This window comes from Opisthocomus hoazin, chromosome 9 (genome assembly GCF_030867145.1).
Source record: "Opisthocomus hoazin isolate bOpiHoa1 chromosome 9, bOpiHoa1.hap1, whole genome shotgun sequence".
Classification (NCBI taxonomy): domain Eukaryota; kingdom Metazoa; phylum Chordata; class Aves; order Opisthocomiformes; family Opisthocomidae; genus Opisthocomus; species Opisthocomus hoazin.
The window spans coordinates 8,393,666-8,420,549 of NC_134422.1; the positions used below are offsets into that span (position 1 = coordinate 8,393,666).

General features: G+C 39.5%; 1 protein-coding gene across 3 annotated transcripts in view; it reads right to left on the reverse strand.

The window, feature by feature from the left end:
- MGAT5 (alpha-1,6-mannosylglycoprotein 6-beta-N-acetylglucosaminyltransferase) overlaps positions 1 to 26,884 on the reverse strand; it is a 139,991-nt gene that overhangs the window by 70,666 nt on the left and 42,441 nt on the right. For all 3 annotated transcript variants that reach the window (XM_075429957.1, XM_075429955.1, XM_075429956.1), the window contains exons 2-3: positions 17,377 to 17,765; positions 13,208 to 13,375 (exon numbers count right to left, since the gene is read on the reverse strand). In XM_075429957.1, the coding sequence (XP_075286072.1) occupies positions 13,208 to 13,375; positions 17,377 to 17,677 (469 nt within the window). In that variant the 5' untranslated portion in view covers positions 17,678 to 17,765. The remainder of the gene's footprint in view (positions 1 to 13,207; positions 13,376 to 17,376; positions 17,766 to 26,884) is intronic.

A 26,884-nucleotide genomic window follows, 5' to 3' on the forward strand; every position in this document is an offset into this window, starting at 1 on the left:
ACATCTTCAATCTATGATACAAGAGATGCCGTTCAACTGCAGGGAAGGTTCAACTTCCAGCATCATACAGAATTTACGGTTGGAAACTCAAAGTCTGGGCAATTCTATTCAAACTGTCAAGCCTTCCTATCAATTTCAGTTGCATTTGGACAAGTTATACTTGCCATGCTCAAAGGTTTCTTTGCACACCCCCCTCCCCCAACGCTACTATCTATAGAACCATTCAACTGTAATTTGCAATTTTCAGAAAGGTAAGAGACTACCATTAAGCCCTTAAAGAGAAGGTATTATTAATGGTATTCAATATGCATTTCCACATACATTTTCTGCTGCAATAGTGCTTTCTTAAGGGGTATCCTTCCTCAGCTACTATCCACCCCTTACCATGCCAGTACTGCCATTCAACTCGACTCTTGGCTGCATCACCAATACAGTGTCAGTTAAAAACAGTTCTTGCCCAAAAGCATTACTTGAAACCAGAAACAATTTTTTGACTTGCACTAGAGAGGAAGCAAAGCAGAGGTGGGAATGACAGTGCCCCAGGGGCTGCAGCTGCAGGAGGTGTCGCTGGCACAGCCTAGCAAAGCCACTTAAGAAAGCATGACATACAGCCTTTCCCCTGCTTGCTCTGGGCTAAACAATCCTCCTCTGCAAGATGGTCATTCCTGCTCAGACTTGATGTTATTCCTTCAGCTCCTTATTTGTCAAAAGTAGAAAAGTACCCAAAAGCTGCTCTTCTACCCTTTCTGTTGATTGAAAGTACAGCTCGCCATCATGAAGGATCCATGAACTTCTGTCTTCTATCTGAAGCTGACTATGCTATCATATGACTGCCTTCCAGTCCAGAGAGTTAGTCAAGCAAACCCTCTCTTCTTCTGAAGTCCCTGTAAGTACAGGGTAATGCATACAAACACATTATAATTCTTTATTTTACAGCATAAACATCTAGTGCGCCAAGTTTATAATCATATTTCAATGGATATCTCGTGCTCTGTCACAGAAATGAAGGATGGAGGAAAAAACCCCACAAGCTACAGAAAATGGCCTCATTTCTGATTAATCACAGCTGTAGTCTAGGTATCTGTTTGCTTTTGTCATGTGTAAACACATTTTCTGCATGCAAGTGTGTTTCTGTAGATGGGCAGTGATCTTTGCTACTGTTCATTGTTCAAGAGATTTCACAGGATCCCTGTGTTTGCAACATTTACTTGTAAGAAAAAAACCTGCCTTCTTCCAGCAGTCACATACTGCACCCGCCACACACTTCAACAGCTCAGATCAGCTGTGGCAGTACTGCATCCAGATCCCTTGCAAGCAGAAAACCAACTCTCTCTGCTCTCCCTGTTCCTGCCCATTCCAAGAACTGAAAAGCAAGAGGCAAACCTTTACATCAGCATAAGCTACACATTTTCTCAGGCTTCTGGTCTCCCCTGTGGCCAGCTGCACTAGGGCTTTTCCAGAGCTGTCTCAGTCTTGCTCTTCCACTGGGATGATTTCTATACAAACAGCATACAGATCTCCCCAGGATAATCTGTACGTATAGGGAACACAGAACACTAACACCCACCTTTATCGCCTCTAACCATGTTAAAATGCTTGGAGAAGTATTAATGCCTCTACTAGTATTTCCAAAAGTACCTGACATCTTTCCCCCTCCTTGTCAGCAACAGTAAACTCCCAAACTTCACCTTCCTCAAAAATCCTAACACCTTTTTTCCACCATTACAGACTCTGAAGATGCTTCACATGCCCACCAGCTTTCCACTTCATCTTCCCACTCAGCCTTACCATGGATCCATCCCAAACACCTACACCAACTTTCACTTGCTTCATTCACAGCTACTAATCAGGTAACAGCATAGTGAAGGCAGTTCTGTAAAGCTTAAATATAAACTGTCCCACAAAACAATTTATATAAAGCATGACCCAGAGCAGAACAAAATGTAGCAATATGTGCATACAAGGTGAAATGAATGTGAAAGAACAGGAGAAGCAATGGAGAAAAGCAACTCTGTCCCACCTGAGTACTCCCTAGACAAGCAATCTTTCCTTCGTGCCTACAAAGAGGAAGCTAGCTGACGTAATCCGACTGGGAACACAACTACATCAAGAAGAGCTGTCCAAAGCAACACAATGTCTGCAGAAATTGGCAAATCCTGAACATACTCATTTCCACACATAAGCCTGAGAATTAAATGGAAAAGTCTGAATTCACTTGTGAATGATTTTGATGGTTCCAGTCAACTACTACTTGTACTGAAGCCATACCCTGTCTTGGCCACAGTCAGTGTGAGTTCTAGATTGAGAAACATCCCTCCCAACTGTTTTCTTCCTTAATGATCAGAATCTGTGGGAAAAATTAAATGTCAGGTCCTCTAGCTGCTCACTGGTAACTCGGCATGGAAGGTGTGCTGGAGCTTGTTGGTAACAGCAAGCAGCCTGTGGGAACAAAAAGGCTCCTTTCCACATCCTCACTAAATTAGCTGTTCTGAACTATAGTTCTACACATAGGAAACATCCTTGTAAAATATCAAAAGTTCAGAAAGCTGTGACCAGCCTCTTTAAGTTCAAATTCATAGCTACAAATTAACAGTCCAGCTTGCCGCTCATCAAAGCATGCTGCACAGCCAGACCAGCAGAAGCAGCACGGGTTAGACGGTATTCCCCAACACGTCTCTAGCTCAGCATGGGTTCATACGGCCATATCAGCCCACTCCCTTTTTCGTGCACAGGCTCCGCTCATCCATGCTAACTAGGAGTTGGCTCTTCTTAAGAATCCAGCAGTCAATAAATCTTGTGTATCCTATCAACAGTTGGGACCAGCCTCAACCAGATGCCAGCAATTTACACTTTTGAATAGATCACAAAGACAGGGGAGATGAAGCAAGTGGAACCCTGGGGATGCTGATCTGCACATTAGGGTCTTCCAAAGTATGAAAAGAAAATATTAAAATACAAGTCATTTGGAGATGATGAAAAAACACCCTAATATCTTACGAAGATTCTTGTTAAAAAGGTCTGGACAGAAGTATTATGCAGTTACCAAATTCATGTTGGATAGTTCTTTCCTGAAGGGGAAAAAAAATACATTATTAAGCCAGACATTAAAGCCACTTGTGTTGGAAAATAGCATTTGAGAAACTACAAGGATTTTTATCCTTAATTAGGATTTATGTAATTTAAAATGCAAGTTCTGAGATCTCTCTTCCCCAGCCAAAACTTAGAACCTACAGCCAAAAAAGTTAGAAATACAGCAACTGCCATGTCAGTACAAAGCAACCGTAGATAACACACATTTTTCTCTTAAGCTTTGTGTGAACCATCATATTAATTTCTATTCTACAGACACCTAAGTGTTTTTGAAGTCATGCACAGCTTATTTCCTCTTGACTGCTGTTATGCAAACACATAATTATTAAACATTTATCTCATGTGATGTTACATTAAAAGTCAATGCATTGACAAATTCAAAATATGAATGCGAGCATATTATAAACCTAACAGCACACAGTTGTTACAGATCATCCTGGAAAAACGGAAAATACAGATAAAACATCAAGAAACTCTAAATTAAAAAAAAACCTCTTTAAATACAGTGCTCTGTTTGTGAGGTCCTGGGATATTCAATATTTTACTAACCAAAACTCCATCCCCATGTTTAGAAAGGAGCCGTATGTTCACTTTGCAAATGTCTGTGGCTGTTCAAAGATACACAGCTCTGCATCAGAGATCGTTAGTGCACAGCAGGGGAAGCTGAACTTGTGAACAATCTTCAGTTATTTTATTGCAAACTCTGGCACATTAGCATGAATGACTTGCCAGATTTAAGCTAAGCCACCTAACCTTGCACTGGAAAAGATACTTCTCCCTTGTTGCTCTCTGTGAGCAACTACACTGGCTAAAGTCCCATGCCTTTGACGCTGCCCTCTTTAAACACCAGTTCACAGATACTGGTCTTCATAGTCTCCTGCAATTAAACTCCATGTCCAAAGGTTTCGTTTGTTTTTTTGAAGGTCTACAATATCGAAGAGAGAATTATGTGGTTATAAGCACAATCTGTGATAGGGAATTGATTTTTTGTTTGCTTCCTAGTTACTCTTTAACAAAACAGTAAAAATAAATAATAGTGAGTGCTACATACATATTTTGTGCCTTTCCTATATTGCACCATCCTTCAAATAATGTGCTTTGTAAGAGGCTAAAAAATTCTGCTTCAATTTTTCTCCATTAGTCAGTTAGGAAGCCTAGCAATAATACACTAAGACAGTATGCTGAATAACAGTTATCATTAGTTACTGAGTAGTGATTATTTATTGATAGATATTCTATTTGTCATAAAAGTTTTAAAACAACAAATAATAAAAAAAGCAAATGAAAAAGCCACAACACTTGAAATTACAAACTGACACCAGCAGCCCATCCAGTCTGCTAAAGACTAACTCTTCATTCTTCAGAGAACAGAAATATCTTAAGAATGTAACATGACACAAAAGTTTTTATACTTTGGAACCTTGAGGCTAAACCCCAGATTTTGAGAGTAGTGCAAAAAAGCATATTAGAATATCTTTTGACCACATAGCTCAGATAACAGCTCAACTCAAAGCGTTTCCCATCAGCAGATCTCATAAAATCAGGAACTTCCTGAGTATTAAAAGGACAGAGTAATCATAGCCGATGAAGTCTGTTCACCTATTTTATCTCTGTTTGCTCTCTTTCTGGTTTTGATCACTAAAGTACTGTTCTTACTTTAATTCACAGAACTGTTCTCTTGTTTCTGTTTCAGTTCTGAAATCTGGTATCTACGGTTAGACACAACAATGTAGTTAAGGCTGGTTTAGTTTGTGTAAAGTGTCCTTTCCCTTCCCCCACTAATTAACACATTCTCAATTTAATTCACATTTTTCATCTCCAGCTGGTAAGATTTCTTCAAAGAGAGAAATTGCAGTGTGAGCTGAAAGCACTAGCAACATGTTCAACAAAAAGAGCTATAGGTTTCAAGATTTTAAATGCAGAGCACAAAATGCTTTCTACTAACATTTTAGAAACTTCAGTAGCAAAGCATCGGTACGATTTAAAGAAAATTAACTTTTCTACTGCTAGTCCGTCCTCACACCAGCTGTGCTGCTGTGTTCCATTAGCGCTACTGAAATCAATGCAGTGTTAGGAGAATCCAAGTAGTAGTCAAGTGGTTAATCAAAATGCAGCCCAGGGGACCACTAACTGCCCCCTTCAGCATTACTAATACAGCTTAGCACTGCAGTGGAAAATATTCACGTGTGGTCTTCTGCACAATTATTACACTGTGCTGCAACAGTGAGGCTCGAAAACACACAATTCTCCCCAGCTCCATCCTACTGCCTTTGTGGGAGGCAAGTGGACAGCAAAATGGGAAAAACTGGTTGGTATTATACACAGCGTGGAAAAAGAATACAATGGCTAAGGCACAATAAACACAAGGCAAAGCAAAGCATGACCCTGAGAAAGCTGTAATCTTGGCGATTAGAACCAGTGCAGCCCACATCCAATTACATCCAGCATACACTGACATTCCGTGGGGACAATCAGTCTATTTTTTAAGGCATGACCATACAGAACATGGTACTTACTATGTTAACTGAAGAAAAGCCTACTGTAGTCCTCCTAAGCCAGGAGGACAGCTTTGGAAAACCAAAACAACATGCAGTTTCTTAGCTTTTTTAATCTAGTGTTTTTCTGCAAGTACAGAACTGTGGGGTGAACTATGGTTGCAGACTGTTAAAACTAACGAGGCTGTTGTACGTGTAACAAAGTTCATTGGAACGACCCATGGAAACAGATCAACTGATCATGAAGTCACTTGAGTCTTCCTCCCCACCTAAAAGCCTTCAGTGTGTCAGCCCCAAGTCTTTAGGAAGCAGGACATGGAAATACCACAACAAAGGTCCTTCTCACCATAGTAACGCTAAAAAAAACCCACCCGCTTGCAGCATTGCCAAAGCTGACTTGTCAGCCTGCCTTGCTACATATTCATGATGGGTGCCAGATATCTGACAGGCATCCAAGCCATCATGTCTTAGATGACAAGTAAATACTGAAGTCTGCATCCTAATGAGTGACTTTAAAGATGTTAACACTGAAGTTGTTAAAAGAGAACTCAACAGCCAATGCAGCAGAACAAGTTAACGCATAAGGCAAGAAAGCTATGGAAACTTTAAACAGATAAACCAAAAATATTCTCCCTCACTGAGCAGTGCTACATACAGCAACCTGACACTTCACTGTTCTTCGTCTTAGAGTTCTGCAAGTACCAGCTATGTACGAGGTGGGTACTGGGGAGGATTTGACGTGAACCTTCACTTGCTCATTTTTATGGGATCAAAGACACACAATGAAAATCTTCCAAAGTGACACTTTTCAAGGCAAAAGTATATTTTGTAAACAACCAGCCTGGCACAGTTTTTGGTGCAATTACACTATCAGAGGCGTTAAGATGGTTACCCTCAGCAAAAAATCCAGCTTTTCACTGAACAAGCACAGTATGGTGATGACAATGGTTTCAGAGCACCTTGGTCCTTGCTTTAAATCAACATTTTTATTAAAAAAAAAAAGTTTTGCAACATGCATATTCAGAATTAATACCACTATTATTTAGTAGTGTTTTAAAGCCTGAGGAATTGAAACAGTTTCCTTTAGTTTGCTTAAACCAGGTTTTTCCCATAGTTGCTTGAACAGCACATAAAGAGTTCACAGTTTGGGGCCGGGAGGGGGAACCAACCCCAAAACAAAGCCCAAACGAAACCCAACCCACAACAGACAAACCCCACACCGCCTGCTTACCAAAAAAATCACATGAAGAAAACAAAGGTCTGATTCTTTGATCATGTTTGTGCAAGCAGATTGCCCTGTCTGCTTAACGCAATACTGTCCCACAGAAATCAAGGATTTCTTTCATAGTTATCTCAGAAAAGCACAACTGTTAAAAGCCAAGTTGCCCAAATCAAACTGATCTTGTGCCTGTCACATGGAACCAAGGATTCAGCTACAACAGAAGCAGCCATGCAGACAAGATTCAGAACACTGTATACTTTACAGAATCCCAGAATGGTATGGGGTGGAAGGGACCTCTGGGAATCATCTAGTCCAACACCCGTGCCGAAGCAGGGTCACCTGCAGCAGGCTGCACAGGACTGTGTCCAGGTGGGTCTTGAATATCTCCAGAGAAGGAGAATCCACAGGACCTCTGGGCAGCCTGTTCCAGTGCTCCGTCACCCTCAGAGGGAAGAAGTTCTTCCTCATGTTCAGATGAAACTGTCTACGCTTCAGTTTGTGCCCATTGCCCCTTGTCCTGTCGCTGGGCATCACTTAAGAGTCTGACCCTATCCTCCTGACACCCACCCTTCAGATATTTATAAGCATTTATAAATGCCTTCTTGTTTAGCCTTCTCTTCTTCAGGCTAAGCAAGCCTAGCTAGGCACTTAGGGTTTAGATTAATACTTTCCTGTGTGTATGGAAATATATTACAACCCACAAATGCAGAAAGGATTGCTACCAAATATTTTCAGAGAAAACTTGGATAAATGAAGACAGAGAGAAAGAGAGAAAGAGGACTTTATTGCTTCTGAAACCAAACAGTTGAAATATTATAAGCATCTTTATTAACAATTCATCCTTTCATAAATGAAATGAAGGTTCTGAAAAAGCAGCTGAAAACTGTCAGTATCAAAACAACCAGATTGTTCAATGTTTTTGCGGAGGGAAGAAGAAACAGGAAAGCATGCTTATGATTTTACACACAGATCAAAAGAAGAAAAAAAAAAAGTAACAAATAACCTCCCACTCAAGCACCGAAGGTGCTCCACAGCGTTGCTTTTTAACATAATCTACACAGGCTCACCCTCTAGCAGAGGCTCCATGCTCAGTTCTTCTGTGATTAGGATTAAAGATATTTGTGATACTAAGAGCTCACGCTCTATTATCCTTTCACACAACCCAGAGAGAAGCTGTTTTGCTCTTGGGCTTCCCTCAATGAAAGATTCTGCAAAACTAACTTCAGAGGAAGAAACCAGGTGCAGTACCACACTACAAACATTAAACCTAAACACACTAAGGAGATGAATACACAGTACAGTCTACACATAAATTAACAACACTAGTTGTCCGAGAGTCTGAAAAGAAAGAACGCGCTTTCTGGTGTCTGAATGGGAACTCAAAAATGAACCAAATAAAAGTTTGAGTTCACCTACTTCAGAGACAGTTGAGCTACAGTCCTTGCTAAATCCTCAACATTTCCTCCTACCAACTGTTATCACCTTCTTATTATGAACGAGTGTAATCCAGATGGATCTTCTTCAGATCCTTTTATCTGCCAAAAATTCTATACACCACCACAGCGCAATATTTCCCATTGCAGATTTCACCACTGCTGCCTCAGCTCTACAGCACGCTTGACAGACAGAGGTGGAACATTTAAAAAAAAAAACAAAACCAAAACAAGAAGGCCACTTTTCTCCATGGCTCACCAAATAAAGAGCATAACTGATGAAGAGACCTTTGTCAAGTGACGAATAACTTTGTTTAAAATTTAGGGGCTGTTTGGAAATGAGTCAAATTCTTAAGATGTTCACACATCTGCCCAAAGTACAATTATGAATCTTGGCCAAAGAACATGGTTTACTTATGCCATGTAATCTTCAACCAACAGCATACCTTGGGTTTCAGTATGGTAACGAAGAGGCTACTCCACTGAAAGAAAAAGTCATGGGCTCTCTACCAAGTAACAGCCATCACATAAATTGCTTGTTCAGGGTACAGTGGTCAAAACACAGGCTAAAAATTGATCAAAACTGCACAAACATTTCTATTAGGCTGTTACAAGGCATAAATAGCCACAATGGCTACTGTTTGTCCAGAGACTATTCAACTTCTGGCTCTATTATTAACTCTAAAGACCGACATTTCTTTCACGTTGCTAAACAGTTTGATTATTTCTCATGCCAGTGCCCCCCTTTTCCTTTGCTCTTTCAGAGACCGTATTGCTCATCCCTTTATGAAGTAATTTATAGTAGACTACTTTAGCATAATACTCCAGGTTTTAATATACCCCCGTCCAACACTTACCTGGACCTCCCCAGACTTTGCGGCTCACATTGCCTAACATGTCCCACAGTCAGACCACATTCTGTTTTGCTGAACACTGTTTTTTAAAAAAAAAATAAAAAAAAATCTTTGATAGCCAGGTACTTCCCTAACATTTTTTCTTTTCCTCGAAAAACTGTCCTACTTCATGTTTCTGCTACTGGTGCTATCATTTATTCACCAGGAAAACCTACAGAAGCTGCTGATAAAAGTTTTAGAAGACATATGGTAGCCCTTCAAATGACACCTTGACTACAAACAGCAGTTAGACTTGTTTTTATAATGAGTTTTGTAGCTCCTTTTATTAGGTCTTTTCTCATCCATATGGTTCACAGAAAATTTTTCATCTGCTTTTACAGCTGTAAGGCTGCAAAGGCTGTGCATTCCTTTATTAACACTGTCAGGTTACAGGCAACTGCTGGCCACTAGGCGTAAGGCAGATCTGTTCCTTAGGGGAATGAGAACTACTCAAATGTATTTGCCCAGGTAGCTGCAGTGACCACTTACAAAATCTGGATATCTACATCCCCAAAAGAATGTTAAAAATATGAAAAAGTACATAGAAGATTTTTTTTTCCTTCATTAGAAAGGAGGATGACAGATTCCATGTTGCAATATCAAGGGACTGTGGTAACTGAAGGCAGTTTTAGCTCAAATGTGGTGCATTAGCAGAAGTAACGTTGCAAGTTTATTAATTACAAGTAAGAACTTTACTGGACCATAACCATAAACGATAACCTGGACCGATTTCAGCAACTTGACCTTGGAACTAAACCAGGATTCTTGCATTACCACAATCCTCTACCTGTAGCATATGGATACTCTTCCTAGCACTGCTTTCTGAATACAGCAATGTACCTAATCAAAGAAAATTCTACTTGTAGAACGGCTTTGGGAGGAGAAATGTTGACTAATCATCACCACCTCTGTTCTTCCTAGTTTTCAGATAAAAGAGTACTATTTTTTTTCCCAAGACAGCATTACTAATACTTAAAATACACAATGAAGAAAAGCTCATAGCACATTCAGATTGACAAGTCTAGCCTGCCACGCTAGTCAGTTTTAAACTCTAAGAAAAATACTACGCTTTGCTCTTGAGTTTGTGTCCAGTCATAATCAGCAATGAGGACAAATATTTACAGCATAATCACTTTCCTGTCATTCTGTTATGTTTTATTTTATCACTTGTATCTACTCAGGTAGTATATAACACAGTAAATTTTACGCAAGGTCAGTGAGGACAAAGCACAGATTTCACAATGATTAGTGACTCCGCTATCTACTACCAAGGTTTACAAGCAGCCTAAGCCTGCGTGAAGTGTACTGTGACAGTTCAATACAAAAATAATAATGTATGAAGTAGCTCCACTGGAAGCAGGAGTCTTCTAGGAAAATCTGCTAATGACACTGCACTGTTGCACTGGTGAATGAGGCTACAAAATGCTTCACTTCAGAGTTCTAAGCAGTGACTCTGAGGCAAAAAAGATTTGCAAAAAAATAAACTCAAGAAGTCTCTAAAAAACTTTACTAAAAAAATTAAACATGCTGTTGTTTGGATGCTCCATAAATACTGTGGTGGTCCAGACAGAGTGAAATTACTAACACTAACATCAATTTGTCTAAAGTCAGCATTAAAACATTCAAGCTCACAAAAGAGAGGACCAATAATCCTAATGTTCGCTTTCTGCAATCACTTCACACCATTACAGTTGTGTAGACTCTTACAAAGAAAACAATGGAAGTACCATGTGTATTTATATACATATGTATTTCAGCTCCAGTAAAATGTCAGACTGTTGGGTAACAAAATGCCTTTTCTACAGCAACTTTCAGATTATCTGAATTGTTGTAGCACAATAAAAAAACATGCTGTTGAAATATCACAGACAAAACCAACACTGTAGCTGGTATTGTAATCACAATGTTTACTCACCTAACTTATTTTATGAACAATTTCTTCCTAGGGAGAAGATATTTATATTATGATTTTACTGGAATCATATGGCTTCCAGAGTTTGCTACTGTCAGGAAAGTGCTATGAAGACAGAAGTAGAAACAAGTTTTTCATTTTCATTTGGCTGCCTCTGCTCAGATGAATTTCTGCTGATTGCTTCGAATGGATGAGTAGTAGGCACTTTCATGCAAGGATTAGCTTCAAGTTCTATTCCACCCACTGGTACTGTCCACCCTGGAGAATCTGAACAGTAACATTATCCAAACAGGCACCAGAACATCACAGTAATCAAACCTTAAGAAACTGTTTCCTAAAGGTTTTTCTGTTGTTGCTGTTTAATATAGTTGCTTCAGGTATTTTAAACTTAGCGTACCAAGGGTCAAAGGTAAAAAACTGAAGCTCTAATAAGACAAATAGTGTTCCTTGCCACAGAGCAAGCCTTGGGAAGCAAAAAGCTATGTAAACACTGCAAACTGAAAACTCGCTACCAAGTTCTTTAAACATTGCTCATGAGTACTAAAATTGTGAATCTAGCAAACTCCAAGAATAACAAACAAAATTCAATTCACCCTAAGAGCTGATAAGAGATGTTTCCTAGCCAGATAAGAACAATGACCCTTTGCCTATAAATGTATATGCAACAACAGGAATATGCTTCTTCCAATTATCTGCAAATCTACTGAAATAACAGCATCAAGTCTCTCTTTTGTCCAGTTACAGAAAAAAAATACAGGGGGATTTTTTTCATTTTATATATAGCCCAGAAACTGTAACAATGCTGTACTAGCTCACTTCCCACCAAAGTAGATCTTCCAATAAAGGTTTTGGGTTGTATGCCTTGTGGTAGCAACATGGCTAACTTTATTAGTAGTCTGCAGGTACTGTACCTCTTCAGTTACTTGGTTCTAATCTGCCTTCAGTCTATCCAAGACAAGAGAGATGGGGCGGGGGGGAAGGTACCACAAGGTAGGCAGTAGTAAACCACACATGCAAAGGGCTGTTGTAAATGCCTATAATGATATTTTTAGTACGTGGCAAGAGAGACACAAAGGTCTGTCTCACCAAGGGATAATATGCCTTCAGCATCCTGGTACAGACAAGCAGCTCTGCTGGTATACTGTAATCAGGCAATCACGTGTACATCCGCTCTCCCAGACTTCCTCTCAGTGGCATTACCCTACCAAGGCAGCATCTGCCTCCCTGTTTTGACAAATTTAAGAGGATAATACCCTCGCAACAGAAATATTTATTTTTACAGGAAACAGCTATCAACCTGTTCACCAAGTTGCCCTAACTCTTCTGCTCTGCTCCCTTTTTGGACTGCAAAGATCATTAGCAGGGCAGACTCTGACGTTCCTGTGGGTCAGGACAGCCAGTATCTGTTTAGACTTGTTGCCAAAGCAAAATGCAGGGCAATAGACCAGACAGTATGAACAACCAGATTTATTCAGTGTACCAACCACATCCACAGCTGGGAACACTAAAGGAACCAAGACACACAGGTGAAGAGGCCAGCAAGGCATTCTACCACCACAGGATGACTCAAATGCTTTGAGAAGTTGCAAGGGTAGCAAACAGTCTGAAAACAAAATTAATGACTTCAAAATACATTTAAAAACATATATTTATTTAAGCTGAAGGTATCAGGTAGGTCATCTCTGTGTGTCAAATAATAGCTATTAAGAAGAGTAGGGAATGACATTTTAAAATCACAACCAGGAAAAAATACAACAAATATTTTCTTTCAGTTTGTAACCAATAAAGTGCATATGGTAGAAATGCAGAGCAGATTCATACCAACCCAAGTAATTCGGCTTACAGAGAAAACGTCTGCCCAGTTTGATCCTTCTCAAGTGCAACCATTTAAAGTATGAAACATCTACAATGAACAGGGTAGACTATACCCCTTTGGTAGAGAATTTTATTTTCTTCAATGTTTTCAAGTTACCATAGAAGAAGGTCTTCCTCTGAGCTTGTAAAAGACCACCAGACTTAAGATTGTCATTGATACATGCTAGACTCTAAATTTTGTTGTCTTAAGACATTCCAAATATCTAACACTGAAAAATCATGTTATGGCCAAGAGAAAAATACAGATTAAACAGCCCATAAATACTTTCAACAATTGCCATACTCACCTGCTACATTAAGCTTTTCGACTGCTCCTAAGCTGGGAGCAGGAGTGGTAGTATTGTTGGTAGAGTTTGCTCCTGTTCCATTCAGTACAAGATTTTCCACCTTGGACTCTAGCTTCCCAATGCGCTGCAAGATATTATCCAACAAGACAGCAAGTGTCTTCTTCAAATCTACAAAAGAAAAATGAAAAGTTAAACTGCTTAATGATGCAATGCACACTGTTAGACACAATCAAAAAACAGACACAAGAATAAGACTGGAACATATACAGACACTTTCTCAGTCCAAATCTTTGTCATTAGCAGTGTCTATGCACTAACGTCCCCTACTTTGTTCAGCCTCAGACACAAGTTTCCCTGGACATGGAACTTGTCATCCTATGTATTTGATACAGCACACTGCAACTCATATGTGTATCCTATATTCAAGGTGAAGTGAGCACTTTTGTGGGTACACACATGGGAACAAAATATGCATGCTTTGTAACAGCTCAAGTAATGAGACGTTGCTTAAGTAATAATGAATCTAAATCTAAAACCATATTCAAGCACTATTAGAGGAATGGGTCTGTTAGACGCTCAGTCACCTGGAAATAAAAAGCCCCTTCCCAAAAGAAGAGACAGCTTTGAGCCAGTACAGAATCTTCTCCTTCACCTCCTCCACCACAACCAGGTTCTGCACTGGCAAAAAACTGTTCAGTTCAGCCTTTCTGTCATGTACACAAAACACCATAGATCCCCTGCTTCTTTTCTGCAGTCTGCTCGTGATGGCCTCTACCTATCTCTTTGGTCTGACACAGCACTTCCCGCGTGTGGAAAGCAACAAACTGTTATAGGAGTGTGCATATCAAATGACAACCCACAAAGAGTTCTCTGATGTTTTTTGTTTCCCTTTTCTTTTGTTCAGACTTCTTGAAGTAACACAGACAGTTGGGTAAGCTAAAAGAACTGTGGGCAAGAGAGGAAAAATAGACCACTATCAGACTAAACTGTATAATTATAGTGGCAACAAGCCAAAGAAGGTGAAAGAAAGTATTGTTCTTTGTTCATTTACCCTTGTCTCAGGATTAAAGCATTTGGTATGATGAACTTACACTACTTTCCCATTTAATTACATAAAATAATTACATGTGTATGTGTATAATACATTTTCTGCCTTCCACGACTTTAGAATCAAGTATCTTTCTGATCTGTAATAGAAACTTTCTCCATACAACTAATGAAAATCCTCTGCTACATCAATTGTATTTCTGCCACACTTATTTTGTGCTCCCTTTTCCCCCCTCCATGACCAGTCCAATTCTTCTGCAAATGAGAGAGAAATAAGAAAACACTATTACTTTTAGAAAGCTTATGATTCTTTTTTTCCAAATATAAGATAAAATATAATTTAATCCAAATAAAATATTTCCAAATATATGGAGCTGTAAAGTAGATCTTTTGCTTTATAACTGTGTGTTTTCCTTTGTCCTTTAAATATCAGAGGATGGAATCTAAAGCACTAATGATCTGAACTATCTTAAAAGGGGTCCAGAAGTTACTTAACAGCATAGTGTGCAGAAAAAGAGGAAAGAGTGGAGCAGGGATTTAACATGAACACACCATGGTAATTAAGGAAGACAAAAAACTATGGAAATAGGCAGAAAAAAAAAAAATCAGGAAACAATGACGAAGATACCTAGCATACACTAATGCATACACTGATCATAAGGAGAAAAATGGCTAAACTTTGTAATTTTTTACTACTGATACCAAAACACTGCTATGAGAGACTGTTTACCAGAACAAAAAAGCAATTGGAGGCTAGTTTAAGACGGAAAAGGTAGAAGGCACAGATTCAGAATAATTTTCTAAAACAACTGTTTATTGCTTTAAAAAAAAAAATCTAACATTCACTGTGTATACAGTAATACTGGACTACAACTTTTAAAAGGAAAAGTGTTTGATCCACCTGCCTGACAGGTCAATATGTGGCAGAAGGAAAAAGTGAGAAAGCAAACAAGCTTGTAATCACAGTTAAGGAACGACTGAAAAACTTTTGGGTGGGTAAAAGCAGCCAAATCAAGCAAACTGAACACTTATTATTGAACATGGAAACCATGACTGTGCTTGCTAATAGCAGTCAGAGGATAAGTTTAAAAGAAATAAAAAGGCTAAATAGCAAGGGCGTTAATTTTCTTAGAACAGTGAACCAACTTCTAACCATTATCGTTAATATTAGTCATATTGTGTTTATTCCTAAACAGCTAACACGATCATTTACTATCAAGAAATCATTTGATATGCCAAACAGGACAAACTAACTTACTTAAGTAATTATCTTACTCAGTTTCATAAAGAAATCATTTAATATGGTGTTATTCACTCACCGTATCACCTTTCCCTCTAGCATTTTAAATAAATATATTACCATTATTTTGCATCCTTCCAAACTCCTTAATTGAAAACACCTGTCCAAACTCGTCATCAAACTTAAAATTCTTCTTAGCCACAGAACTTGAAATTTCTGCACAAAACTTAACTTTGTAACTCTTCTGTGAAGGTAAAGCTATTTCACCCACTTTCACATACAGTTTAACTTCTCCCGGGAACATAATCACTGTCTGGCAGCAAGTCAACTTATTCCTTAGCAGGATTTGGCACAGGAAACGAATGCCCCAGGCAACAAGCTGCAGGGGGAACTTAGCTTAAGGATATCCTGTACCCTCAGACCTGGCTAGGGCACAGACTAATGCAGTTACCCTTCAGTTTCTGGAGACATATTGTTCGGGTTTTTTTGTTGCTTTTTTTCTTTTTCAATTCACCTGCCATCAAGCACCCTTTCAAGACAACAGGACACTGATGATGGCAACGTAGCAGACAGTTTTGTTTTAAGCCTAGGCACACAATTGTCTAGGAATCTCTACTGGTGTGGAGGTCTTCAATCTAAATATTGATAGTACCACTCTATTTAGCTTGTGTTGCTTTGTACAATTACAACACCAGTATAGTTCAACATGCAGTCACAAATCAGTAGAAGTCATAAAATAATGACAGCTTGTTAATCAACAAAGCAATATAATTATTAACTATGTTTGGGATGACAATCTCAGGTTTACAGGCAATCACCTTCACACAAAGTCAAAAATCGTTTTTTTAGAGGAAAAAAGTGGTAACAGAAACATGGAGAGAACGTCCCAGCAGGATATTTTCCTTACATGCACCAAAAAGTAAAGAGTATTAATAGAAAACTAAAGAAAAAGGTGCAGCTATTATCTGTCGCATCCTCGTCTTTATGCTTTGTCTAAGCCTACTAAAAACATCTATCCAATTCCTTCAGAGCTGAATATTAAGGCAGCTATAAAAAGAAACAAATCTAGATGACTGATTAGCCATTAACTTTACAGATAGCCTGAAAGTGCATAGGTAAGTAGGAAAGAAAATGAGTTTAAAAAATGCTGAACAAGTAATGTATATGATGTGATCTCATCAGATTGAAAAGGTGCCACGCCTAACCTGAAACTGGATTACATTTTTATTTTCATAATATTTCCTAGTAATATGCTTCATTCTTTTCTGCATGCTTTGTCTCACACTTGCACACAAACTTAACTTTCACATTCTACAAAGTGGCAGAGAGTAAGCATTAAAACTTCCTGCTGAACAAAGCACTGAAACTCACAAAAAGGGTTCTCTACCTTGAGGCAAATATGATATTTTTAAGCTTACGCCAGATAAATGAACTTAAAAGTGAAGTAAATTGACTGAACAAAGAAGCAAAATGGGAAAGAAGAAATAAACGTATCAGGTCCCCACTTTATCAGTAAGGCAAGCTCTTCTTCCACAAGGAATTTCTTAGCTCACCGACACACACAAGCTGAAAAGCCTCTCAAGTTTCTCAAAAACTGCAAAAAAGTTTTTTTTAAATGAAGTTTTAACAAATAATCTGAGGCATACTAGATATAGCTACTAGACAGATGGAGTAAAAATTAGCACACAAGTTCATTTCCACGTTACTGGAAATGTAAAATTTGTCCCGTTTCATACTTACAAGTGAAGACTGCTTTCTCCACCTGTCCAGAAAATCCACAGTACAAAGTATAGTCAAATGAGCAGCATTGTGAAGTAAAATGTTCAGACAATTTAGTAAAAACCTTGATGAGATTAACAGGTAATCTAGAGCACACACTTACCATATGCTGTCACCGTCCCAACATAAGGCCCATCAACCACATTTTTATTTTCTTCGGCTAATGCTTTGATGTATCTTTTGCTGAGATCCAAAATTTGCTCACGCAGGACTGAACTGCTTTCATGTTGTGTTTGCTGCTGAATAGTGAAATGCAGAAGCATCATTCCCCAAATGAAACCAAAAGTCACCAGAAAAAAGCCGAGCTTCTGAGAGGACAGCTTCCATGGAGAGAATGCCATGATTCCCAACCGCTTGACACAGTCACTACAAAGGTTCCTAAAGCATGAAGCCAAACAGCACATTCATGGTCCAGGTATACAAATATAACAGAGCAGGACTCAGTCTTATTCCAACTCCTTAGTCAACGTATATCCGTGTTTCAGTTCCATCCTGTTGCAAGAGGAAAGAAAGGAAGCACAGCTGTCACAACACATTAGAAGTTTTTACTAGCTATACTAGGTCTTCACTCTAACTGGTACAAAACAGGAGCAGACAATACCCTTTCTTTGTAAATGTTTAATTTGTATCTATCAACATTGGACTGTACTAGCCAGAGCACAAAGAAGCTGAGAAAAGCACTGGAAAGAGAACAAAGAGGGAGCGATGCGCCTGAGCAGGTGCAGAACACCTCTCGGTATCTGGATCAAATTCAACGCTTGCAGCGGTTTCTGAGCTGAATTTCAAGGTAAGGCTGCTTTTACATATACTTCTTGTGTGTGTACACAAAACTTCGTGATGTTGCCAGTACAGCAGTTTAAGACAATTCTCAACATAATTCAGTTCTCAGAAAACAAGTAATTTCAGCTGGCAGTGACACTGCTCAGAGCTCCTGGCAAGAGCTACGGCATATGGCTAGATAGGTGATCAGGAAATCAGACTCCCTCAGGGGTAAAGAGGAAAAAAGAAATCTACATTATTTAAACCAATACACTCTCCTGGCTTACGCTGCAAGCAGTCAGAAGGCTGGAATAATCTTCTCTTGCTCCTGTGTGGCCTCTGCCATGCACATTTACTCCTTATTCATAAAACATACTCCAATGAGTTTGCTATTTGCAACTAAATTCAAAACACATACTTCCAAATGCTACAACATGTCTTTTGTACATAAAATTAATATTCTCGGAGCTTTTCACACACTAGCGAAAATGTAATAATGGCCTTCAAGACACAGCAGGACCATCTTTTCATGGTAAAATCAAAGATAAAACCTGGCATAAACAATCCAAAAGGCAAGAAAAGCTCTGTGATGAAGGCTAGAGGCAGGGTCCTTCACATAAAACCCAACAAGAAGAAAGGTAATTAATAGTAACCTATCACATTAAAACACAGATTTGGTAAAATGTTATCCTTTTAACTTCATAATGCTGCCAGACAGGATTAGAGAACATAATGTTCCCTTCCATTCTGCACTTGCACAGCTAATGCAGATGTTACTCTGTTTTAATAGGATAATTACACAGATGCCTGCTAGCAGCGCTGTTTGCTAAAATTCCCTTTAGATCTTCTGCTTTCAGTTGAACCAGCAGTTCTGCAGAAGGACAGAAATACCTTCGGACCACCAAGTGTGCATTTAGCATTATTGATCATTATCACTGCAGAACTGAATGTGCATTACATTGTAAACTAACAGCAGACAAGGCAGCAACTGTACCATGCATTTACGTCGCTAAAAGAACTACTTGTAGCCATCTTGCTTGAGGAGGAATAGTGCAGAAAAATGAACTGCAAGTACAGTGAAAAAGATTATAAAGCCCTCAAGGTGACTTTTTCCACACTTAAAATATCTCAGTAAAGAAAATGAATGGTCTTAATAAAGAAAATTAAGGACTCTGATGGTGCTCTCCATAAACTTAAGTTAATTTTCCAAGAAATGGCAGAGGGAAGTTTTACTTCTTTCAGTTTAACTACAGCCTTGGGACACTCTTGGGCTGACTAAGAAGTAGAGCATTGTTATTTCATTAAAAACCAAATGTTTTACTATTCTCTTGCAATATCTGGTATGATAAAATATAGAAAATTCCACAGTTTAAAACAACATTACAACTTTAAAAAGAAGTCTGAAATAGTCAAGGTCATTTCCCTCAGTGACTTAATTTCAAGTGAGAATTGACAGTGTCCTCTACAGCAATCATATCTGTGGTTATAACAGTCAATATTTCTTCCCCAGTTCTCAGTTGTTTGTGAAGTGGAAAACATTGAATAAGAAAGTAAACCTATCACCACCATGCTTTAACAGACAAGTGCTAACGATTTTTTTATGACTAGCTGTTTAGGAAAAAAACTTGCAGAACATAATTAACATTAAAAACAGCAATAAAAAAAATGCAAGTATTTCACAGTCATCTTTTTAAAGTTCGAGAACAGAAACAAGGATGACTACAAAAACCATGTATATCTAACCTATGAGAATGATCTACTTAAATACAGCTGTTGACTCTTCTGCTTATCAATGGAAAAAAGGCCTTAAATCCACTCAAAAACTGTAAGAAGGTACACAGGAAATATTGAATCCTTGCCATAAGAAAGGATTAAAATTAACTGACAGATGGAAGAATAGCTCCCACCATTTGAAGTGCTAAAAGCAAAAAATAAACCTAAAAACCCCAAACACCACAAACCAGCCCTCCATTTTTACTGCCATTTAAGCAATTCCAGTGGCTAGTAACTTGATGAATGCCCAACAACATGTGCTTAACTAATTAACTTTACAGCACCGCTGGTCGCCAAGGAGGTTTGCAAAGTGCACAGGAGAAGATTTTCTGTGGTTCCCACCGCTTCCATGGCCGGGTGCACACCCGCACTGACTTTGGTATATGTTTAATCCTAGATTTGACAGATGTCAAGGACTGCAACAAAACTATTTCATGGTTAACGATTACCATGTATCTATAATATACACTAGAAGATATCAAGGGGTTATGTGGAATGCATGAAGACAGCAGCACAGAAACATCTCTGTGGTATTTCTGTTTTGACAGGAAATTAATAACTGAAGTGAGCAACAGTTGAAGCAATAAACACACATTTGTCTACTGTAATCACTCATGGACTTTGATAGTGCCTGCTGACTAGTTATCTCTCTGCTCATACCAAGTAAGCCATTCCCAAACTTAAAGTGGTAGAATATTTCCCTTATTCTCCTCCTTGCACTATAAATGTTCTCAAAGGAGCTGATCCTATTAACTACAAGCTCTTTTCCCAGCCTGGTCTCCAAAATGCACAATGGGACTCACAGCTAAAGAGGATACGGAAACACATATTTGTCCATGCCTCTAAAGAACAAGAAACTTTTTTTTTTTTTTGATTTGGAAAGAGGTGGTCTCACTCTAAGACAACTCTTGAAATAATTCCAGCACCCCTCTGGAAACTGGATATGTCATAGTTGTGAAGTTATTTGTGAAACTGTTAGGAAGACAATTCCTCCTGATTTACTGAGAGTAGCTAATGTACCAAAACTAAGCACAAGTGTGAAAAACAGGGTGAAAGTGAAAAGATATACAAGGCAAGAAAACCTTTAATAAAGAACGGCTTTGTTAATGTTCTTCCTTAAGTGCAACTCTAACCAGCCAAAATCTCACTGCAACTGAACCAACACACTGGTGGTACGGTGCCTTTTTTTTTTTTTTTCACAGACCGCTTACACCCTGGTTGATAAACATACCACAATTTAAAACTGAACTACCTCTACCCTTAACAAAACTGAGTAGTGTATTTCTTTGAAAAAGGGCTTAGCCCTACACTCATTTCCACAGGCATAAGACTTACAATAGTCTTAGCACTTTCAGTATTTCAAACAGATTCATTAAAAACACTTTTTTTTTTCTGTTCTGTATTTAATAAAATCCTACTCAACAACTGGTCAGTTCACTAGTTACAGAGGATAACATTACCATGCCTATGCCATCACAACAAAAAACCCCCTCATACTATTTAGAATCATATCAGGAAAGTATCCCAATGCTAAATTGATCCATACATCAGGGATGCAAAACACACAGTTCTCAGCATTTTAAGCCTTTATTTTTTTTAAACGCATAAAATAGAATACAGTTAATCTTCATGCGAACAGATTTTGTTGACACATATCTTCGTATTCCTCTTCGCTTTTTAAAAAGAAGAATTAATCATCTACAAGAGATGAAGCAAAGACTCTTTGTAAGTATGCACATATGCAAAGCTTGCTGTCTGTCCAGCCGTCCCTATATAAGAAACGGTACTTCCTCAGGGTACAGCTGGAGCAGCGCTATCCTCCTCAGGACAGTCAGGATTCGACTGCTCATCAGCTGAATGCATGGTTCATCACTAGCTCCACAATTACAAAACCTTAACTGTCTCCAGCCAAAGCAGAAGCTGTTGCACCCACAAAAATACCAGCAGATTGAGTAGTACTTAATTATTAGCTTGCTATGAACTCAAACACAAGCAAACTTATACAGTATGACTAGTAAACAATATATATGCATTTTTGAACCAAGTGGTTCAATAAAGACAGTAGTGCCGCTGCTAGGAATAGGCCTCTGGCCTTACACCAGCTGCGTTCCTACGCCAAATGTGCAAGGCCCAAATTCTGGCCTCTTCTGCCTGTGACATTATTAGGGGAACTTGTTGTGTTAGCTAGAGCTGGGTACCAGGTGCCTCTTGTTACGGCATACAGCTTAGATATGAGGTAAGAACAAGGGTACACATTGGAAGCAGAGGCCCCAGAACTGTAAGCAACGCAGTGATGGTCAATTAGTAGTCACTGATAAAGTGCAACCTTGAGATTTGTGGGGAAAAAAAAGAACAGCTTTTCTTTCAATAGCAGCAATAGCTGAAAAGAAGCAACAAAACTGCTAAACAACAAGAAAATGTACCTGTGACAGCCTTGAACAGCTTGCAGTCAAGGACCATAGCTATCGGTGCTAAATACACAGTACCAGCTCTGTGGTACTGTGAGCTCACAATTAATTTAAAATGAGATTGTTACAGACAAATTGCTTTGAATATGCAGTGGTAACGGCTAGGAATGAGTAAGAACTAGCCATTAGCAATGTGTATCGTTAATGAGTATCAGCCTAGTGAAGTTCTGTTATAAAGTTTAAAGCTGGTTTAAAACTGTTTTTATCAGCCTTCTAAACCTTCAGTCACAGCCATTTCTCATTCTCTTCTTACATATATCCATACACAAACAATGTGTATTCAGTTGAAACATCATGCCACCATGCCCGACCCCACATAATTTATTATTGTATCACAACCAGCTCAGAGGTGCTCAAAAATCCATACATCAGGTTCCTAATGCAAATACTGATGTATTTTCCAGATTTTTTTCTGAAGAGGGCACACTGCACTTCTGTTTGCAACTGTTTGATTCTGTAGAACAACTTGTTACAGACCAACAGAGGACAAACATCACAATGTGAATATCCTCTATCCTTATGAAGGGTGTGTTAACCTAAGAGCTAACTATAATTCAAGTGTCATTCCAGTTGGCTGCCAACACACCAGAGCTATGTCCAGAAAACACAGCGGTGAGTGAAAACACCTGCCGCATCCCAGCACTTCTCTGCTAAGGGATGCCAGGAGTCATGCTTCATGCAGAAGCTGATGTAATGCATCTTAAAAGGGACAGACAATCCTCCAAAACCTCCTTTCTAGGAGTAATGAGTCCAACTGGGACTGCTGGGTTTCAACAGTTTAAACCAGACATGCTTCACCATATACATAAACTAGAATTCCAGGCTGATGTTAAGCACTGTCTCCTACTGCAGCTGCATTGCCTAAACAGATGTGCACTATACCCCAATAGAATGCAAATTAATGGATTTCCTGGTAGTGAGGTTCTTCATTCCTGCACGAGTATCTCAGCAGATGTCCCACCCCAGCTGGCCAATCTGTGTTCTGAAACAGTGCAATCCGTGCTGAAGACACCTCCTCCCCCTTTTACTTCTTGCAAGATGCTGGCTTTATTTAGTCCTTTTGGAGGCTGAATCTACCTTTCCTTCTTTCAAATTACAGCATTAACAACAGAGTAAGCTACAGCTTACTACTTCACACAGTCAAGGGAAATCAAAGAACAGTCATATGCTGTGTTGGTAGAAGATAAGAAAGGATAAACTATATCAGAGAAGAAGAGAGAAGCCCGATTTCTCATAAGCATACTTCCATTTCAACACAAGGTGTGCTCATACCTTGTCAAGTATCTTTGTACCACGTACATACTGACTCCAGTACCGACACGGCAATTAAATAACCAACAAATTTAGGAAATATCTTCTACTAACATAAAACCATCCACACATCTAACCCAACTCAGAGCCCTCAGTCGTTACACTGAGAGTTCAGAAGAAGTTCAGCTGCCGCTTAGTCACTGGCCACGTCAAATGCATAAAGTGGAGGGCAGACAGCAGGACTGTCCAAGGCTGACTCCACGCCTGCAGAGGGTGAGAAGGGCTGTATCCTCCTAGCCCGACTGGATCACAGCAATGAAGGAAGAAAACTACAGCCTTGCAACACTTGGAGAACTTACATTAGCTGCTAATTTTTTCTTCCAAGAGATAAATTCAGCAACGTAACATTTTACGAGACTTCAGAAGAAACTAAGTATTACACATTAACCCAAAACCCCAACCTGGTGGTTACTCTGAAGAGAGGGAACATACAATCAAATCAGAGTTAGTTTATAACTAAGTCTGGAAGACTTACAGAATCACAGAATGTTTGGGGGTGGAAGGGACCTCTGGGGATCATCTAGTCCAACACCCCTGCCGAAGCAGGGTCGCCTACAGCAGGCTGCACAGGACCTTGTCCAGGTGGGTCTTGAATATCTCCAGAGAAAGAGAATCCACAGCACCTCTGGGCAGCCTGTGCCAGTGCTCCGTCACCCTCAGAGGGAAGAAGTTCTTCCTCATGTTCAGATGAAACTGTCTACGCTTCAGTTTGTGCCCATTGCCCCTTGTGCTGTCACTGGGCACCACTGAAAAGAGTCTGACCCTATCCTCCTGACACCCACCCTTGAGATATTAACATGCATTTATTAGGTCCCCTCTCAGCCTTCTCTTCTTCAGGCTGAACAAGCCCAGCTCCCTCAGCCTCTCCTCGTAGGAGAGATGCTCCAGTCCCCTCATCTTCCTTGTAGCCCTTCGCTGGACTCTCTCCAGTAGCTCTTCACCTCTCTTGAACTGGGGAGCCCAGAACTGGACACAGTACTCCAGATGGGGCCTCACTAGGGCAGTGTAGAGGGGAAGGAGAAACTCCCTCGACCTGCGGGCCACACTCCTCTTAATGCACCCCAGGATCCCATAGGCCTTCTTGGCAACCAGGGCACACTGCTGGCTGATGGTCAACCTGTCGTCCACCAGGACACCCAGGTCCCTCTCCACAGAGCTGCTCTGCAGCAGGTCCACCCCAAGCCTGTACTGGTGCATGGGGTTGTTCCTCCCCAGGTGCAGGACCCTGCACTTGCCCTTGTTGAATTTCATCAGATTCCTCTCTGCCCAACTCTCCAGCCTGTCCAGGTCTCGCTGAATGGCAGCACAACCTGCTAGTGTATCCACCACTCCTCCCAGTTTTGTGTCATCAGCAAACTTGCTGAGCAAACTCCACATATTTCAACAACTAATCAGTAAACAAATTATTTCAATAGTTCAAGTCATAAGTTTTAAGGCACCTCAAGACATTTTTGTTTAAGATTAAAACAAACTTTTATCATTCAGTAGCGATCAGTCCTATAAAAGGCAAAATTCATGACAGCATGTCCTAGAAGGAGCTAACACATGCTATCAAAGCCGATAATATTAACCCACAACTGCAAGTCCAGGGTCTAGGTAAGGCTTCCAACTGGTTGAAGGCGTACACAGTCCGTACATACCTCACAGGCAGTCTCCATTCCCAGCACCTCAGGAAGCAGAGGTAGCTGAAAAATCATGCAACCATATCAGACTCACCTGGTAATATGTTTACACACACTTTTGTTAACTACACATTTTATAATTTAAGTTTTTTAGTATATGAAATAAATTCATAAAACCATTTCCTCAGCTGAATTATAGAGTCTTAGTTTTGCTCTTCGTTCTGCTGCTCAACTTTATTTTGAGCAATGTTTCTGCCAACCCATTCTTTTCTTCTAGCTGACAGATGTCACTATGTCTTCTCTCTCACCACCCATCTACAGCTGAAATGGCACTGCGTTCTGTGCCTGAAGTGGCAGTTTGGGATGCAGTCCCATGAAGTGAGAAAAGCAGAACAACACTGGGTCACAACAGTAGAAACAGGACAGATGGACCGAGGGAGAATAAGAGTATAAATACTCTGGCTTTCAGGGCTTTTTTTGGTTGGGGGGGCAGGTTTGCTTTTGTGTGTGTGCGTGTAGTAGAAATTAGCAGGAGGTGGTGGGATGCAAGTTGAAGGAGAGAAAAGCAGCCTTTGATAAGATGCCATAAACACAAGTAAATTTTCATCTTGAGCAAGCAGCTTGCCTTCACTTTCAAAAATAAATTTCTCCACTCAGAAACAGTTTGGGTGGCAAGCCCACTGTAATTTCCCCATGTGGGTCTGTGGTTTCACAGAGCACTCCAAAATGTTTCCAGTTTCCTACCTACCCCATCATTTTCTGTAGTTTAGTCCTACAGAAACCAAACGATCAGATGTTATTCCTTTCATGTTGTTTGCTTATCCTGATATTTCAGGGAGGAAAGAGTAAAAAAGAGAGGAAGGTTTACACTGAAGACAAATGAAAAAAAGGATTACAGGAAAAGCCATGAGGAAAAATCCTTATGGATTGAAATCCTGATGGTTCCAATATTGTTTATTGATTAAAAACACTCCAGGCAGTGCATTCAAGGTCATAATCACAAACCAACCTTATCTTCTTTTAACAAAGTGCATAGAGATAAAAAACCTGAATGAATTTTAGGACTAGGACTTCCCTGAACTTCAGAAAACCAGAAATATTCCTGACCTTGAACATAAAAAAGAAATTTACATTTTTACAGCCATTTACTGGCAAAGTACAGGGTATGTTAATAACCTTAGTCTTGCTGCTGCAAGATGCCCAAAATAGCATTTACTCATTGAAAAAGAACATTTTGGGATGTCAGCATGCTGATCAATAGATTAGGAAATAGTAGGGTTGTATTTTTTTTTTTTGCAAGACAGTAACTTACAGAGACTGAGAGCTGCCATCACCACCTACAACATCCCTAAAAAACAATGAAAAAAGTATGCACATCACGCTGTCAGGCCTTCAGAAGTCCCCTGTAACTGAATAAAAAAACTTTTAAGTTATTTCACTGATTTTAAAAATAGGACTCATGGCCAGTAAGTTGGTAAGTATTCACACTAGAAATACTATAAAAGTACATACTTTTTTCCCTTCTCCTCCTCGCAAGTACCCTCAGTCAAAGGCTAACATATGACATCCTCTTGGGTCATTCTCAATTTTACATTTGGTATTTTTCCTCTGAAAGGCATAAAATTTGCACCTGCTGAGAAACATGGTCTCATACTTTTTAGATCACCTGGAAGTTCTC